Source organism: Anopheles bellator, chromosome 1 (genome assembly GCF_943735745.2).
Source record: "Anopheles bellator chromosome 1, idAnoBellAS_SP24_06.2, whole genome shotgun sequence".
In the NCBI taxonomy this organism is placed as follows: domain Eukaryota; kingdom Metazoa; phylum Arthropoda; class Insecta; order Diptera; family Culicidae; genus Anopheles; species Anopheles bellator.
The window spans coordinates 13,105,521-13,124,618 of NC_071285.1; the positions used below are offsets into that span (position 1 = coordinate 13,105,521).

General features: G+C 52.9%; 1 protein-coding gene across 1 annotated transcript; it reads left to right on the forward strand.

The window, feature by feature from the left end:
- Nucleotides 1-1,993: 1,993 nt before the first annotated feature.
- Nucleotides 1,994-17,084, forward strand: LOC131215059 (serine-rich adhesin for platelets). Its single transcript, XM_058209436.1, has 8 exons — nt 1,994-2,024; nt 3,755-4,003; nt 4,431-7,236; nt 7,395-8,108; nt 8,205-8,971; nt 9,005-12,400; nt 12,449-16,918; nt 16,990-17,084. The coding sequence occupies exons 1-8, from the start codon at nt 1,994-1,996 to the stop codon at nt 17,082-17,084; spliced, it is 12,528 nt and encodes a 4,175-aa protein (XP_058065419.1).
- The last annotated feature ends 2,014 nt before the right edge of the window (nt 17,085-19,098 follow it).

Consider the following 19,098-nt stretch of genomic DNA (forward strand, 5'->3'; position numbering starts at 1 on the left):
AGGCGCTGCACATAACACACTTTGCACTCCCCAGATCGATAGGAGTTGTCATTTGAAAACAATCGAACGAGCAATCAACCGCAGCTGCTGCAAATGAGGAGGGAGGGAGGTGGTGGCTTTCATCATCAAAAGTGATTGCCGCGAAACGACTGCTTCGTGAAACAAACGTGCATTGACCTGCTTCGACAGGCAGTGTGGCGAAATGGCAAACGAGATGTCAGCATAATGTTTAGAGCAAACGGCTCCGCCACCTTCTCAAATGCATTTCGGTGAGAGGTACCTCAGCCTATGCCATTTTCTGTTGTATATTTTCAGTTAAAAATGGTACCCTCGGGCGCTAAGAGCGATTCAATTCTGTTACGAGAGCATCATCACAACATATTGAGAGAGCCCAAAACCTGCGCCCAGATATGAGAGACTTGCCATATTACCGTGGATTTTATTGTGCGGATCTGGGAGCAGGATTCACGGACCGCTCTCTCGCACGACGGGCGGATGTTATTATCGACCACCAGCGTCAAAGTGGCGACTTTTGCGTCAACTGTTCCGTTGGGCCAGGGAGAGCAGCCCGGATACTGATAGGACATCCGCTGATGTGCACATGCAATGAATTCTCTGTGTTCGTTTATGATCGTCATGATTATTTCAATTTGCTACCAAGCTATTCCTTCTCTCGCTATGATAACATCGTTTCCCGCCTGCGTGTGGCAGCGGATGATGCTGTCAAATGCGTGCAAGGCAGAGAACGCTAGTTGACAATTCTATTATTACGCAACCGGTCCGATCCCGGCGTCGTCCTCTGCCACGCACCGGAATGTTCGCTTTGGTTCTAAGGGATCTTTTTCGGGTTGCGCCACAAATATTTTAAGTGAGAATATGTGCTGTGCCTGTAAACAAGCGGCCAAGTACGTTGATGCCGTCAGTGGTGAAACTTGGTTGCATTTTTGCAAAACACGTAATCTTGTCGGTAGTGAGGTAATGTTTCAGTTGAAATTTACTTGTGCTACGGTTGCTATGGTGACTGTTTTGCACAAACGCTCTTAGTATATTATAGCCTCAAATGGTATGTACAGTAAAATGTCAGACCGTGTTCGAAACGCCGGAGAACACCATTGCTGGTTGTAAACGGAAGCAAAACTTGCTGTCATTTCTGGCTCTAATAACAATGTGCTACGTCCGTTTGAGTAAGTAGAAATAGAAGAAAAGACGCTCGCGCCTATGCCGACTTAGGACGCCTACCTTCTTTAGGTGCAGTTTTGGCGACGAATTGTTTCACTTTGTACGATGGATTCTCCGCAGTCACAAAGTCTCCTAATCGAAAAGTAAACGGCCATAAAGTTGCTAACCGAACTAAACGCTATTGTTAGTATTGCTCCATCTTTATTCCGAGTTACTCCTGCTCTGCCATACAACTTGCGAACTGTTGAGAAGATCTCGAGAAGTTTGGTTTTGCAATAAATGCGTTGTTTACTGAGGCGATGCACTTTTCTCTTCGTAGTGGTGATAAAGCATTGGAATGCGAACGCGCTGGTACGCAGGTGTGCGTTTATGAGTGCGGATGTGTAAGTTCTGCTGTGCTGTGTGTGATCTTCGATTTCGGTCTATCAATCAAACCACTTCACCCACCTACCGAGGAAAGTGTGTTTTGCTCATCAATTTAGTGTAGGAACAACACCACCATGCTGCACACCGCGTTCAGCATGGAGCATCTTTGCAATCCGTTGAACCGAAAACGTGATCACTTTGCTTGGTTATGGTTGACGAAGGCTGTAAAAGATCAAGCGCCACCAACTTTTCATAGCGTTCCGGGCACGTTGAATAAACGTAGGCGATCGTTACGATTGCCGGTGGCGCGCGGCCATTGAAGTCGGGATGTGTGTGCTTGGGACGAGTGCAAAAGGTACAAAAATGCGGTGAACTCCGAAAAAACGTGGTAGTGAGCCATTTTATCTTTCCGCAAATATCCGTTCTTTGCTTTCGCTCGGCATACGTGATGACGACGGTGGTTGCGACGGTGTGCAATGGTGAGAGTGTAGATGTGTGTCGCGGCAGACACTACTAGTGTGTGGGGAATGGGAACAGGAAGAAGAAGTGATTATTATTGATGCTTTTTATTTGAAGCGTAAGGTTATGTTTTTAAGGGTCATCCGGATTACTAATTAATGCGAGCGAATGTGGCATCGAGTGATACCAACCATTCGTTATCCCGCCGGCCAAGCTGAAGTCCTCGCGGCGTGGTTGAAATGTGCAACGCAAAATAGCAATGCGGCCATATTTGTTTTTTGTTTTGTGCGAAGAGAACGTACTCACGTACACATGCGAACAGTGAGTAAATTCGAGAGCGGGAGAACCTAACCTGTGTGAGTGCACGCACTGATGGCGGATGTGTCAGAATGTGTCGTAGCGAGTGTGGGGAGTTGAGAGAGGGAGCGAACCATTTATACTCCCTGTGGAATGTGGACTCATGGAATCATCGCCACGACACTATGCGTGTGTTGTGTGAGATTCGTTTTTTACCACTTATCACAGGAGACTAATTTGTGTCGTAAATTCGAACTGTTCGTTTTGCGATTGAATGCAAAAAAATATCAATGCACTGAGTTGCTGCAACACCTTCATTAACTTTTCGCTCGCAAATGAATGAAAAGAAGACGACGCATTTAGTGAGTGTGCGTGAAATAATAAGCCATACGTTCTCTGCTAAGAGAATATAGGAAAACGTCAATCTGTTTCCATTGTGCGCACTCTCGACGCTTCTTTTTGACCCACACACTTTTTAGTCATTGTGTGTGTAGGTGGGACCCGTGCGTACGTTGCATGTGTGTTCGCTTTGTAACCAGAACTGAATGCAATTGCGCACACGCAATCGAACACCAGGCTAGTAGGTGTTGGTGCTGCAGTGTTCTCCGCCATTCGGTTTTGGTATTGATTGCTTTCGCTTCTCTCGATGCCTTTTTGCATTAGTGTGGGTGGGTGTTTTGTTGGGTTATGGGGCGGTAGAGTTTAGCAGATAAATTCCGTTCGTTTATGGTATAGAAGTTGAAGGTTCCGAGAGACATGTAGCGAATATGTATACCACAGCAGCAGAGAAGCTGCTTTTGTTTGCTTTGGTGGGAGCCGCTTCTCCGCTTGGCTTGTGGATGCCTTTTTGTATGACGCAGTAGGCTTACTGAATAATGTCCAATCTGAACTCTGCCGCACTCGGATGGCATTGAAGACAATGTTGGCGCTAATATGACTTTAATCGTTCATATAAGCGAGATGAAATTCGTATGCGAAATCGATGACCACATCAATGTGTACCTATAATTTGAATCATTGCTTCATAGTATATTTTCAATACACGCAAGATCGCATCTCTCTTTTGTCGAGTCTTACAGTGTACGAGTCGTTTGCGGAAATGTCGATAAAAAAGCTACGCTCCTTTCCACCTCCACTGATCATGCCCGGCCTTGAGCATATACGGGAGTAAAAGACAAGTGCGCATGTTTACTGTTCACTTCCAGTTTCTTTCTTCATCGGCAACGCGTTTTGTGTTGCCTTTCACGCAACCAATAAGACGCTTTTATCGTTTTTTTGTGACTCGTTTCGTTGCTTGATTCACGGGAGTACCTTTTGCACAGGGCATGATCGATAAATTGATAGATTTTTTCGTACGCAAACGAGTCGCGCCTACTATTGTTGTAAAGAAATTTAAATCCATTCCGATTACCATTGTTTAACATACTCCTTTTACACGTTGTCTCTGTTGCAGGAAGCTTGCTCGTTGCTATGAACCGTTCTGACATGGCCTTCACGCTGCCAGCACTATCGGACGATAACGAAGGCCATATCGATATTATTCTGAGTGTCGGGGATCCACCAGTCGTAGTGGCGGTAAAAACAGAAGCAGTATCCGTAGCAACAGCATCAGCGTTACCATTGGCCGTTGGCGGCGTTAAGGAGCACTGTAAATCGGAAGCGAACACATCGCACCAAACCAGCTATTCGCGCGGAAGCCGCAGTAATTCGCATCAATTATATCCACGGCAGGATCGTCGTTTTAGTTCTCGTTACACCGGTGATTGCATCCCGTCGTCTGGCTGTGACTGTACACAAGCATCCATGGTCTGCCGATAGTGTTGTTAGGAGCGGTGCTGTAATGGATAGTTTCCGCAGTGTTTGTTAGTTAATCTTTCCGTTATAGAGTGCACAAGAAAATTGACACACAAAAACTGAAACTCGCCTGTCTATGCATCGCAAGTGTTCAGTGAGTATCTGGCCGTCAGTGTGAACCGCACGAGGATTTTATTTCTAGACCCCTTCGAATATCCTTCGGTCGGCGAGGCGATAGACTGTGAATGTGAGATCGAGCAGAATAAACCAAAGCCAACGACAACGAGCGCTGCAGTAATTGGCGCCCAATCTCTATCACAACATCATGTCTGCAGCTTCCATGAACAGTAATACCACATTCAAGAGCGGCACAACGACGACAGAATCCAATAGCAATAGTAACGGCAGTATTGTTAGTGGCGGTGGTACCGTTTCAACGTCCGCGAATGTTTTGATCCTGGAAGGCTCCGGTAGCATCCATCATCAGCACAACCACCATCATTTGCTCGACAGTAGCGACGTAGTGACGGCGGCCGCTGGCCTGCAGCAACTTTCGAATGCCGCCAATGCGATCAAGCTGCGTGAATGCGGCGTTCAATATTCGAATCTGATTGGCTATGGAACGACGGCAACTGCAACGTCCGTCGCGTCCCTTACTGGCAACGGGAGCAATACTAGTTTTAGCAACAACAGCACCGGTGGCAATAGCAATAGTGTCATAAGTAGTAGTGTTAGCAATAGTGGACAAATGAGCAACAGCATCAACATACTAGCTGCTGCCCAGCAGCAGCAGCAGACACCGGGTGCGGTGCATGCGGACATTCCGCTGGTGTCCACCGGTAGCAGTGTCGGCGGTGGGTCCCGCGTGCAGATGTTGGGCAACGTAACGCTTGTTTCGAAAAGTGGCCACCAGCCGGGACACCAGCAAACGTTTCAAACAGTGTCCGCACAGCAGCAGCAGCAGAAGCAGCAAACATTCAACTACATCGATGGGAGCGGGAAGAACTTTAACGTTCTCACCTCCACCGGTGCCAAGCTGAATACCAGCAAACTGATCGGCATGCCGATCTCGAATGTGAAAACCATCAACAACCAAACGCACCATCACCATCACCATATGTTGCCGGCCACTATCAGCACTCCGGTCGTATCTTCCGCGGGTACTGCGATCGGTGGCGCAGGTTCGGCGACGATGGTTCATAAACTGACCGTCCCACGGAACATTCAGCTCGTGACACGAATGCCAAACAGTGGGGCAAATATAGCCGGTGCTACCAACTCACTGAGTAATGGTGGTCGAATAGTACAGCAACCGCAGCAGCATGCACAGTTCACTACTGTCCAGGATACGGGCGGTAATGCAGGCTCGTTTGCCGTAGGTGGAATGCTGGAGATAAAAAATGTGGTTTCGACGCAAGTCAAACCGATTCCAATAGCGAGCAAGAGTAAGGTGGGACAAAATGCGTCACTAAAAATGATGCAGCAGACGGGAACTGGGGCAGCGTTGTTGAACACGGCCAAGCCTACCGGGGCAGTCACGATCGGCAAAGGGCAGCATCCGCTGCAATCGGCAGGAAGTGGCGCAGGAACGGTCAATGTTAATTTGAAAGCGGTACGGAGTGGCAGTGTGGCGAAGAGTGGTAACATAACGATCACAACGAGCAACGCTTCAACGTTCTATATGAAGAGTGGCGGTGCGACAGTGGTTGCGACCAACGGCGGCTCCTTGCAGCCTCACGGCTCGGTGACGACATCGTCCATCTACACGACCTCGCCGACGCAATCCGTCGGCTTTCACCATCCGAATGCCATCCAACAACAGCAGCAACAAACGACGATGATGATGACATCGTCACCATCTTTCGTACAGCAACAGCAGCAGCCGGTAATGGGAGGAAATCTGGTGATGGCCACTTCCTCTTCACCAGTCACAAGTGTTAAACTTTCGGCCAGTGCCTTGCACGGTGTCGGTTTGGCGAAACTAACGACCACGGGAACCGGAAACACGCTGAAAACGACAAAAAATCAACTGATCCAAATCCATCAGCAGCAATCCGGGAGTGGCTCGGTCGCGTCATCGCCTTCCTCGCCATCGCCACACTCTCGGACGCATTCACCGGGCGGAATGGCCGTTGGCGTGGGGGGCGTTCCGCTGATGATGGGCACATCCGGTGCAATGAATTCCGCCAGCACACAGATCGTGTTACAGCAGCAACAACACGCCGCCTCAGGCGTGCCCATAATACTTTCGTCCGGCGGAGGTGCAACAACTACGACGACAATTGTCGGGAAAATCTCTGGCGGCCGCTTCAATACTCCCACTTCGTTATCCACCTCGATCGGCGGGGGAACAAGCTTTCAGCCCGTAGGTTCTTCGTCATCTGTCGGTGGTACCACAACGTTGACAACCACCACACAAGGCCATAAGGGGCTTAGCAATCTCTACACGGCAGCGGCCACAGTCGGGGCATTCGATCAGCAGCCCGAAACTATTGCCAAAAGTGGCACGCCTAAAGGTAGCACTGGCAACAGTAACATTTTCACGAACGTGATATCAACCTATGGCGGTGGCTCGGTGGTCACTTCATCAACGAAAGCAGTCACCAAACTTCCCACATCGTCCGGTTCCGGTAGAGGGCGAAACAACAGTGGCCAGTATCTGCTAGCGGCGGCGCCGGCGGCACCACCTATGGCTCCGTGCAACTATGCGGCGCTAGATCAGCATCAGTTGAGTGGCTCTGCTGCGAATGCTGCTGGTGCTGATCACCAATCACTCTCGATGGTCAATCATACCGTTTCTCCGCCTTACCAACAGCAGCAGCACGCACGTTACGTGTACGCTTCTTCGCCATCGAGAGTTTCACAGCATCATCAGCAATCGAGCGAAACGAGTCCTGCTGGTGATAGCACAGCTTCCTCCTACTTCAACGGACAACAGCAACTGCAATCAGATGAGACGTTAACTGCCCGGATTTTGCAGAATTTGTCGAAAAAATCCATGGACAGCAGTGCGGCGAAGGCAACCATTTCCTACGGACGCCAGCATTCGTTCGAAGCACCATCGCCGGCAACACCAGCCAGTGGCAGCAGTAGTTTCCCAGCTGGTAGAAGCGGCGATTCCCTGGAGGGGCGTAGAGTAAGGTAAGTTTGCGTAAAAACTTTGTTACGAAAGAGACCAACATTATCTTTGTTATGGTAGACTTTTACTAATCCAAACTATTTTCATTCAACCAAAAAAAATGGTTGTGCACACTTCCTCACAGTCACTTACTTTTAACATCTTTTTCTCACCTTTTAAGCGGATCTATCGACGGAACGGTTAGTATGTATGCCGATAGTATTCCGTTGAAAAACGATGGCTATGCGCCGGCATCCAGCTCGCACTATTCCGGGCGCGATGACGATGAGGTGAACAGTGTCGAGGTGCGCCCGGCACCGGTTGACCCCTCAAGCGGACGTTTCAGCGTGCTGCAGGCGATCTACCAAGATCACACGTACTGTATAACGTCCTCGCATTCCTCGCGCGATCAGCCAACTACTGCGAGCATTCTGTCGACGATAGTGGCTCCTGGGTCCTCATCGCAGCAACTACATTCCTCTGGTAACCTGCAACAGCAGCAGGCAATGAACCCGCCTGCTACGCCGTCCGCCTCCGTGGTTTCGGCCAATGCACTTGTGTCGCCGATGGCGTCTTCGATAGGCGCAGGAGTTCCACTGGCGCAACTAGCCAAGGCCGCCTCCGCAAGCAGTAGCAGTCCTGCGACCGGAGGAGCATCAGGGGTCATGTTTGAGTATCTTTACCAAGCGAAGGGTGGCCTCTCTACGACACGCCCCGCAGCCGATGACGATGCGCAGTCGGTAATTAGCAATGGTTCCCGGACCGGACTTGATAACGATCTGGGAGAGGAAACAGACACCGCCCCCGAGTGTGAAGGGGAGGACGATTCAGTAACGCGCTGCATCTGCGATCTGACGCACGACGATGGCTACATGATATGCTGTGATAAATGCTCGTAAGTATCCTGATGAGATAGGGAGAGAGATTTCTTACCTTGCCCATGGTTTTTCCTGTTTTTCATTTACATCCCCGGTTTTGCTTGTCTCACTAGCGCCTGGCAACATGTGGATTGCATGGGAATCGATCGGTTAAACATTCCGGACGAGTACAACTGTGAACTGTGCCAACCGCGCAAGGTGGATAAAGTTCGCGCCCGCCAGTTGCAGCTGCACAAACGCAAAGAGCAAAGTGTCTTCTTGGCGAACAACAATGTACCCTCGGCGGGGGCAGCGTCTTCATCGGGTGTCTCCTCAACGATCGCCAGTAGCCTGGGAGGGTGTGCCGATGGCAGTGTAGTGTCCTCAAGCACGCAACTTACCCATCTAATGCCACCGACAGTGCCCCAGTCAGGAACAGCAACGGCTGGCAGCAAAGGGCAGCTTTCGTACCAGTTTTACAACGACGCCCATGGGCACCCGGTGGCAGGTGGTCCCTATCCGCCGCACTTGCAAGCCCACCACCAGCCTATTGGTAGCACCACCACTAAGGGAACGAAAAAATCGCGAACCACCAGTGGTGGCGGATCGCGCAAGAAATCGGACAGCATTTCGTCTACGTCATCGTTGGCGATCAGTAGTATTGTGGGATCATCTTCCGGGATGTCGGCTTCTGCGGTGCTTTCTACACAGCTGGAACACACGAACAGCGTTGGGGGCAATAGCGCATTATTGTCAACATCGTTAGGAGCCAGCGCAGCGGATAGTTCCGTTCACGGGAGCGGTGTTTCACCGATGATGCTAATGACAATGGGAGGTGTAATCGGCCCATCGGTGGTCACCAGTGGTCCGTTATCCTCCATTCCGATGCACTGTGATAGTAGTAGTGGTGCTGGTGGTGTTGCAGCCGCCGGAGCTGCTGCTCCGCTCGGTGGTGCTGGTGGCATCGTAACGAAAAAGTTAAGCAAGAAAGCAGAGGCTGCACTCAATCGTCACAACAATAGCAAGCGCAAGGAGCTACGGAACAACGCAGCGCCAGGGGCCGCCGGTGCAGTGACGGCGAAGCCATCGAAGAAGAAATCGAAAAGCGCCGAGCAGAGCACGGAGAAGCTGACGAACATGATTCGCACCTGGATCGACAGCTACGAATGGGCCACGACGAACCACTACTCTCCCGAGTTGCGAGCCCGGCTGCAAGCATTTGCCAAGCAGCAGTCGCAGCAAAATCCACTCCTAACCGACGACCGGTTGTTGGTGGTTCCCGGGACGGGTCCCCTCCCCGCTCGTTGCACGACCGTTCCGCATGCCGGGGGCAAAATCCTGATCGGCACGAGCGATATCGAGCCGCGAACTCCGATCATCGAGGTGCGCGGCAAATACATGCTGACGAGTCAACACAAGCAGCTTCAGTCCCTGTTCAATATGGCGGCAAACGGGAAACTGAGCCAGAACAAGAATGCTGGCCCGTTCCTCTTCCTCTACCAGCTATCATCGGCGGGGCTCGGCAATGTTGCCGGTGCTGGGCTGGAGCTCTGTGTCGACACGCGAACCTACGGGAACGATGCACGCTTTGTGCGACGCTCGTGCCGCCCGAATGCCGAACTGCAGCACAGCGTCGAGAAGGGTGTGGTGCATCTGTACCTCGTGGCCACTACCAATATCAAGTCAAACACGGAGATCACGATCCGGCACGATGAGCAGCTGATTCGACGGATGGGCGGTGTCGTTATCCTCACGCACACGACTGTCACGAACGTGTGCGCCTGTGGGCTGATCAAGGATTGTGCATATTCGGCTCAACTAAATGAGCCAGCGACAACGGGGACAAGTGGCACTGCAGCAACAACTGGCGGTGGCGCTGGGAGTTTTAACAATGGGCCAGTTTCTCACTCAATTGCCACTGCGCCGCAAGGGAAAGCGATGGTAGGTCGGCCCAGTGGTGCGGGCTCGAAGCGCGGCAATCATTTGGATGCAGCCACTACGCTAGCCGGAGGTCCCGGTCAGCCACCAGGCAAGAGGACGGGTTCGAAGAAGGCACGCAATAATAGTGCTAGTCGTTCGGCGAACGCTGGTGGATCGATGGCCCTGGACATCGGAGAACGTCATCGATCGCTTTCCACTAGTGGCGGAGAAAGTGGCGTGGAAGGTCTCTATGGCAGTCAGCCGATGATGATCGGTGGTGCCGCTTCACCGAATGTTTCGGGTTTTATGGGATCACCGCTGGGTCACCCGGTGCCACCGATGATGCCTCCAGCGCAGTTACAGCAACTACTCCAACAACACGAACAGCAGCAGCAACAACATCCGCAGCTTACAACAACGCGACTGTCTGCGGCTTCTCCGATCCTGGTGACAGGTAGCCCGTACCTCTACGGGGGAGGGTTGATGGCTTCTCCCCAGCATCTCCCTGCGGCAGGAAGTCCACTCGCACCACCAGCAGCAGCTGGCTCCTCACCGTACCATATTTACGACGTCAAATCGTCCCCTCTACGATCGCCACAACCGTTGCTGGCACCGATGTCCCTGGCGGGCGTTGTGCCTGTTCCCGGGGCGACACCACCTGGAGTTCCCGTTGCAGTACCATTACCAGCAGGAGTTCCGCAACCACTAACCTTACCGCATCATCAGCAGCACCTCTACTCGAATCATCCACCGCAGCAACTGTCCTCGCCCGTTTCCTCGCCGATTAAACAACTGCAACCGGCGGGTCCGCCGGATGCGGCTGCCGCTGCCTTGCTCGCAATGGCGGCTTCTGGTGGCGGGGGTGCACGAGGGAATCTTGTCGAATCGATGACCTCGTTCGAGCATGGGACCCGCTTGGAACTGATCCAGCAGCAGCAGCAGCTACACCAGCAACAGATTCTTGAGGATGTACTCAAGATCCAGATCAAACCTTCACCACCGGCATCACCGATCAAGGTGCAGCCTCGTGCATCGCCCATTTCTCTTCTACTGTCGCCCACACGACCACCAGTGCCACCATCGACGACATCAGGGCTGGGGACGGTTCCAAAGGGCGACGGTAGCGCTCTGCAGGCCAAAGTGGAACCACTGAACAATGGCCCGTCGGCGGAAGGGCCGGCAACCGGATCGGCGGTGAAACAGGAAAACGACCAACTACGGTCACAACAGTACGGCAGTGGAGAGGAGCAAGAAGTGGCCCCCAAGTTGGAAGGTACTAAAACAGAGGAGTACAAAGAGCAAATGGTGGTAAAACTAGAGCCCTCCTCCATAATCACCGAGGCATTCGATGTAAAGCAGGACGCGCTCTCGCTTTTGCCGGTAACGCCTGTGGACATCGTGAAAGAGGAACTACCTTCCCCGGTGCCATTGGAAAGGAAACACACCGCGGACTGTTCACTCACGGAAGGTGGCCCACTTACGACGTCTTCACCCCTCAAACGGTTAACGTCACCGCAGCATCACCTGTTCGGTGGCGGCGGAGCACACCACCACGGTGGCAGCAATAAGAGCAGACGGAGAGGCAGTGCCGAAGGTTTCGGTTCCGGTAGAAGCGAAAAGAAGAAGCCGGAGAAGTCAGAGAAGCCGAGTCGCAAGTTGACGCGCGAGGAGCGCAAGATGGAAGCGATCGTGAAGGCGTTCGCCAAGATGGAACAGTCGCAGCAGCGCAAACAGGAGCTGAAGGAGCAGCGACGCAGTGGCGGTAGTATGGATGGTGGTTGCGTTGGCACGGGTGGTAAACGGCGTAGTATTTCCACCTCGAACACCGCCACCAACGCGAGCGGTGGCAGCAACCTCTCCGATGAGGGCTCGATGGATGTAAGCATCGGAGGCTCCTCGTATGCACCAGGAATGCTGTCCTACGATAACAACGAAACCGGTACGGGGGCCTTCGAGACGGTGTCCTCGTCGTCGAGCGCCAATGCAACGCTCCTTCACCAGCACTCATCGTCTGGCAGTGGCAGCAGCAGCACCGCGAGTAGCAGACGAAAAGCCGTCCTCAGCAAGGCCACGGCAGCCCGGTCGAAGAAAAAGAAGAACAAAAAAGCAGTCAGCCAACACTTTGCTTCGTCAACGCAGCAACGGCGCAAGAAGCTGGCCGCGGCCCGTTCGAAATCAAAGTCCAAATCGAGCGCGGTACAAGGGGCGCTGTCCGGTAGTAAGCAATCTTCCGGGCGCGTTGACAACGGCTTGGTGATCTCGTCGGAGCATCATTCGGTGCATCGCATCGAAGATGCTGGTGGCCACCGCCGACAGCAGCAGCAGCAGCAGTACGATAAGGCCGCAGAGTTGTTGCTAACGTTTTCGCAATCCGCCAGCAGCACCAATGCCAGTGATGCCATCGGGGCTAGCCATATGACGGTTGGCGGTTGTACGGTTCCCGCATCTGTTGCGGAAGGTTCCACCGGCACCATCCCGGTGGTGGGTGGTGACGAAGCCGGAAACGATAGCGCCGGCAGCAATCTTCCGCTGCTTAGCTCCGCTTGCATGCTAATCGAAGCGGCCGTTGGCCCGTTCGAGCATGCGGCCGCAGCAGTGCGTGCCAATCATCACCTGAATCATCTTCTTCCTTCGTCTTCTTCTTCATCGCTGGTTGTGCCTCCCTGTGCTCCTTCGCCGCCGGTTGTGGCCCATCTCCAGCAACAGCACCAAGAGCAATCGCTACCGAGTCCGGGTCAAGAGCATCCCCAACAGCAACAGCAGCAGCAAGATTTCAAATATCCTACCAAGGCCAAAACAAAGAAGAGCATGAGCCGCGAGTGGCTCAGCTCGGCGGCCGCATCATCATCAGCGGCAGTGGTACCATCGATCATGGCCCAGGTCGCTGTCGATCAGGATTCGGGCTATATCTCGACTGTGGACGAGAAGTTGGCGCCCCTGTCGCTCATCGAAGGAGGGGTGCAGATGGACACTGGTAACACCGCCAGTGCCGCCAGTGGTGTGGTCGAGGTAGCCAACGGTGGTGTTGGAAATATAATGATCGCGGCGAAGAAAGTTGAAGAGTTTATCATGCAAACCTCTTCTCCGCGTTCGATGGAAAGGTTGCAGCAGGAGGGCAACAAATGGCCATCGCCATCGTCGATGATCGGCGGAGGCGTGTCTGGTGAAGGTGGACTTGCTGGAGGTGCAAGTGATAAAATTATAACCGGAACCGGAAGCTTCATGAGCTCCAGTACGACCGGAGCAACGGAGAGTGCGGCCGTCAAGAAGCGCTGGTTGCGGCAGGCAATCTCCGAGGAAACGGACGAGCACCCAACCGGCGGTGGACTACACTCGTCCTCGTCTTCGTCGTCTTCCCCGCCACCACTCAATGGCTTCGCGACGCCACTGAAAAAGCGTCGCGTTGTGCGAGAGAATCCTTCTACTGTGACGGGAATTCTGGAACAGCAGCAGCAACAGGTCTTTACCGGCTCCTCAAACTATCCGCAAGATAGTAGTGGAGGCCACTTGGTGGGATCATCCTCTGCCAGCACCAGTGACAATACCGCCACCGGTGGGACGAACGAAAATCGATTTTGGGATCAGCGAACCGAGAAGCAGGCGATCGATCTTTCGCGCTCGGCGATGCCAGCTGGACCGATAAAGATGCTTACACCGTTGCACTTTGCTGACCTTGGGCCGATGCCACCGATGATTGCGGCCACGACGCCCACCACCACGAGCAGCACTGTCAACAGCAGCGACAGCACATTACCCTCCGATTCACACCATCATGACCACCCGTTACAGCAGCATCATCAACATTCACAGCCCCATACCCTGGTGCAGCAGCAAATCCGCCATCAACAGCCTCCGCATCACGCGGTGATCCCGTTGGAAGTGGCGGACCAGATTCAGTACGAAACGGTGGCCGCAGCAACGGCAGTGTCCGTTACGACTTCCTCTGCCGCGGCGCCCACTGTACCGCACCAACCGGCGGCGGTGATTGACGTCCCAATGGACAACACCACGGAGCAACCATCGTCACCCTCACCGACGGTGGCGATTGAGGCCGATGAAAGGGAGCACTTCTCTGCGACGGATACCACTGGCGTGCATTACACGACGGCGGATTCGCCTCATGCTTGCGACGATAAGCCTCCGACGAACGAGGAAGCGCCTTCGAATAGTGCGTTACCATCGGTAACACCACCGGCGACGCCACGCAGTAAGGGTAGCCAGAAGTACATTGCTACGGAGGAAGTAATACAGCAGGAACTGGACAGTACATCGGAAGAGGGAAACATTGCCAGTGACGAGCCAGTCGCAGTTGAGTTGCCGGAGGACCGAGTGGCCGAGATTAACATCGGAGACGACTCACCACAGGAGGAAATAGGACCCGAAGAGCTGGAGGCGATCACCCAGCAGGTGGTCGAAGCGTTGGTACACGTAGAAGAAAAAAAGCAACAGGCAGTGGAGCAGAAGAAAACGGCAGCCGAGAAAGTTCTGGATCATCGAGAAGACGAACTGGAATCGGTTTCTCCGGAACCCTTATCGCCAATGGAAACGGACGACATTTTGAGTGGTGACGAGAAGGACGTTGCCTATCGAGAGGACCCGCGGCGCCGGCGCACGCCGCTGCTGGATGATGAGCAGAACGAGATCAAATACTGCGAAGCGGAGGAGGACGACGTGGTGGTAGCACATTCCTCGTCGACGGACAAGCTCAATACCTCGGTCTGTGGCTCGTTGTCTTCCACATTCGACGAGCTTGTCGAAACGATCGTTGAAGAACAGCTGGCGGCAATGGACGAGGGGAGGCTCGTCGAGCAAACGAAACTCGCCGACAGTAGCGAAGAGGACCTTAACGACGGCAAAAAAGAGGACAACGCTCCAAATCGGGTACGATTGCCAGAGACCCAAGGGAAGCACAGGTCGCGGGTACAATCCATCGAGCAGGAGATGCGCGAGATGATGTCTGAGACGAGTTCTTCGCCCATCACTACCATCAATAGCAGCAGCACGACAGTAGTAGTGGCCAGCAGTGCTGCCGGTGGCGCTAGTGAGCAACGATCGCTCGATCACCACGATGGAACGACCGCGCACTGGCAACAGCAGGCCAAACCGATTGGAGTGGTTAATGGCAAAAAGGAAGACGAGCTTCCGGAAATGGTCGAAAAGCTTGGCGGAAAGATGGTCACATCCTCACCGATACGACTGACCCCGCAGCCGATTCCGGTGATCACGGCGCACACTGAACAGAACGAGTTGGAAGATCTGCAGAAGGTGATCGCTTCGTTCCACACCGAGAACATCATGAACTTGATCTCGCGCAACCGCAGCAAATCGAAAAAGAGCGCCAGCTTGACGCCACCAAATGTGGACCGTAGCGGCAGTGGTCAGCCACCTGCCAAAAAGCAGGTAAAACTCAATTTTGATCTCTCGCTGAAGGATGACGCTGTGAACGTAACGCTGCAGACAACGCAGCCGCTGCCACAGCAGAGCGACCGTGATCGGGAAGCCGAAGTATCCGGCGTGGCAACAACAACGCCCTCGCTACTAGAGTCGACAAGTAACTCGGTGGCCTGCAATCAGATACCAACGGTCTTACAGGCGACGCTTCCGCCGTCATCGGTCTCGGTTCTGGCGGCAACAAGTACCCTGACGCCAGCCGTCGGCACATCGTCGCTGCTGGGATCACTCAAGTTTCTCGGCACAACCCCGGGCGTCGTTCCGTCGGTCACCACGTTCGGCGCGGAACCGATCCGTTCGTTTTCGTCGCTCCGTTCCGATCCGATACCGACGGTGGGCACCCATCTGAGTACCCTTGGTGGCTATCATCTGCATCATCAGCCGCAGCCACCGCTCCACCAGCAACCGCCCCTTCTCCGGAGTGTTTCGTCCTCGTTCCTAGACTACCCAACGCCTGGCGTAAACTCGGTCGGCAGTGTGGGTGGTTCGGTAACCCCCACCGGTACCTCCATTACCGGTGGAATCTATCAGTACCGATCGGAGGTGTCCAACCTGCTCGAGCGTACAATGTTGGCCCACCGCTCCGCCGATCCTGCGCTTCGACCGACCAGTTTCTCGACGCTTGGTTCTCTCACATCGCCCCTGAGCAAGTCCACCCTTCTCTCAAGTGTGGCCGGCAGCGATGCAACCACAACGCCACCGCTGGGAAGTGTGGGAGCATTAGCGATCGGTTCTTCGGTTGCAGGAGCAGCCTGCCCCACCAGTGCCGTCGTCGGTGGCACGGCGGTGGGACACTATCCGAAGATATTCACCAAAACCGCAAGCTCCGATCCCCGGCTCAACCCGGCGTTACTGACGGCTGCCGCCAATGGTGCTGGAGGTGCTGGCGAAGCGAACGGTGCTGGTGCTGGAGGTTCTCCCGTGTCAGCCACACCGAAACGGAAGCTCTCCATCACGGAGTACCGGAAACGAAAGCTGCAAACGTCCAGCGATACTCCAACGTCGTCTACGGTGTGTCCGGCCAGCAGCACCAGTAGTAGTAGTGGCGGTATTACAACCACCAATACTACGATCTCAACTGCATCTTCACGGTCCACGCTGTCGGCCAATCGAAAGCGTAAGGAGGATGCAGGCGCAACTGTAGGCAGCAGTCTAACGTCCACGGTTAGCAGCTCGATCACTCGCGAGCTTAGCATGGAGCTGGACTTGGAGCTTCAGGACGGCGATAAATCGGGCGACAACTCGAATGGCTCGTCGAGTACGAGCACCAGCACCAACAATGCCACCAGTTCCGGGGGTGGACTAGCGAGCGGCGTCGGAATGAGCAACGGAACGTCGTCAGTGATGGCGGGAAAGGAGAGCAGCAGCAGTAGCAGTGGGGCCGCTTCGCCGGATCCACAGCACCCGAACAATCTGCACCATCGCCATCACCACAACCACCATCTGCATCATCACTACGAGCCCACGGAGGAAATAAGTAAGCTTTGGCATCGGTAAGCGGGACGCTAGCAATACCTTTCTAACTCCGAATTTCCCCCTGTTCCGTAGCAACTACTTTCAGTGCCACTCCGACCTTGGCCGAATTGCGCAGCGAAGGAGGAATGTCGGCGGAGCGATTGAAATCGTTGAAATACTTTCCCTAGACCCAAGGCGCGGCTGCCCATTCGACGACGTCGTGGATCAGTGCAGCAGTAGCTACCGGAGCGGTGACCCCATCGGCCAGCCAGCAGAGTTTGTGAGCTGCGGAATGAGAAGCGGCACTGCTCACGATCCGATACAAGTACACGGAACATGAAGTTCGGTTCTCCTGACGGTTTCTGCTTTGACGAAATCTTCTTCGAGATGTCCAGAGAAGATTCTTTCTATTCCTGCGCCCCCTTTCACCGAGTGGCGCAGTTTCGTTTCTTTTGCTGTCACCCCACACACTTGCTATTTAAATTTAGTGCACTTTCGATTGAGAATGTGTGTGCCTCACGGTATTGTACTCTATTAAATAGGCACATTTGGGGCATATGTTATGAGGTGTCATTTTTTTATCTCATTTACCCATCTTCGTTGTAAGCGAAGATACATTTCTTTCCCTATCTTCTAACTAATCCATTATTTGGAGGCGACCAAGATGTTACACGCCACGATGGGCGTGTGGAGCGGTTGATTGCCTATGGAAAGTTCCTTCCATAGTCCGGGCGCGCGCGGTGGTGGCTACACGAGAGTCCGGTGGTAGATTATCGACGATCGGCGTCGATCAACCTACTCCCACAGATCACACCCACACATTACACGTAGTACAAAGTACAAACTGGAAAAGGTTGCGGTGACAAAGTGTGACATAAAGGAATTTAATTAGGTAAACTTTTCTCTCGTTGGAGAATGCTTAAAACAGCGAATAAGGTGCTGAAGAAGATAGATTGCAAAGGAGCAGCAAAGCCAAGTAAAATTCAAGTAATCTTTATTAAACTTCTGCAAAGAATTCATTATTAATTCTTATTCTAGTTATTAATAAAACAAAAACGAACCTAAACAACAAGCACACCGAGGTGAGGTGTAGAGGATGCGTTGAAAACAGAAACAAATGAACATTTTGCGCTTGTCTCTCTCTGAGGAGCGCAACCGACCGTGCGCCGATGAAACGATGGTCTCCAAGAAAACAAAACCCGATTGGGGCGCAGAGCCCACTAAAACATCACACCTAGCCCCTAGTCGGAGCAAATTGCAAATTGCGTCGCGTGAGAAGCTAACGGAACGAAAGGGAGAAGGAATCATGCGAATCCGAATTTAGAGGCCGTTTTCCCTCGACGGAACAGGTGGCCGCCCCACGCCCCAAGAGAAACAGGCTAATCTCTCTTTCTTTTTTAGGTCCTAATTTTTTTGGTTTAAACGATAATTTATCTCTTTAATTTAACGGTGATTTGATGAATTGATTGCACTTTAAATAACAGCCATTTAACGTTTGGGCGGTCCTCGAGTAACGGTTAGCTAAGAAGCGCCGACGGCGATCATCACGATCTTTGCGTGTGTAAAGCGTGTGTGGTAGGGACACTTATTACGTTTGTAGTTTTACTTATTTGCACATTTATTTATGATAATCTTCACCCCACGAGCAAGTGTTCTGGGGAGCAACACGATAGGCCACGTAGGGATTGCTCTAGTAGTTGTATTAATTTTATTCAATAACTTTAGGTTATTCTTTGTTTTTCTCCCTCAAATACGGAATACGGCTAAGGGACTGCGCGCGGTAGCTTGGCCCTGTTTAGTCCTGTATGAGCCCCGGACCTAGTGAAATTTTCCTCCCCTCACTCAATTTCTCAATCTCTGCTTTGTGAAATAATATCTCCATTATCGAAACGAGTACCATTTTGGCCACCTCCCAGTGTACATAGTTCTCCGGCACAACGTCACGACCACCACATTCCTTTCATTCTGCTGCAGCTTCCGCTCGTCAAAACTACTCTCTCTCTCTGACCCAACCAGTGACCCGCTTCCCAGTAGGTGAGCTCCTTTCCGAGGAAAGAGAAACACCGGCCCGAGCAAACGCATACGGCATCCCGAAGCCAACCTAGTGATAGGGTTACGAACAACGGGGAGGTCTATAATGGCGAGAGGAAGTCGAATGGCTGGGAAGCCTTCCGATGCAGCGTGTGCTGTAAGAGAGATGTT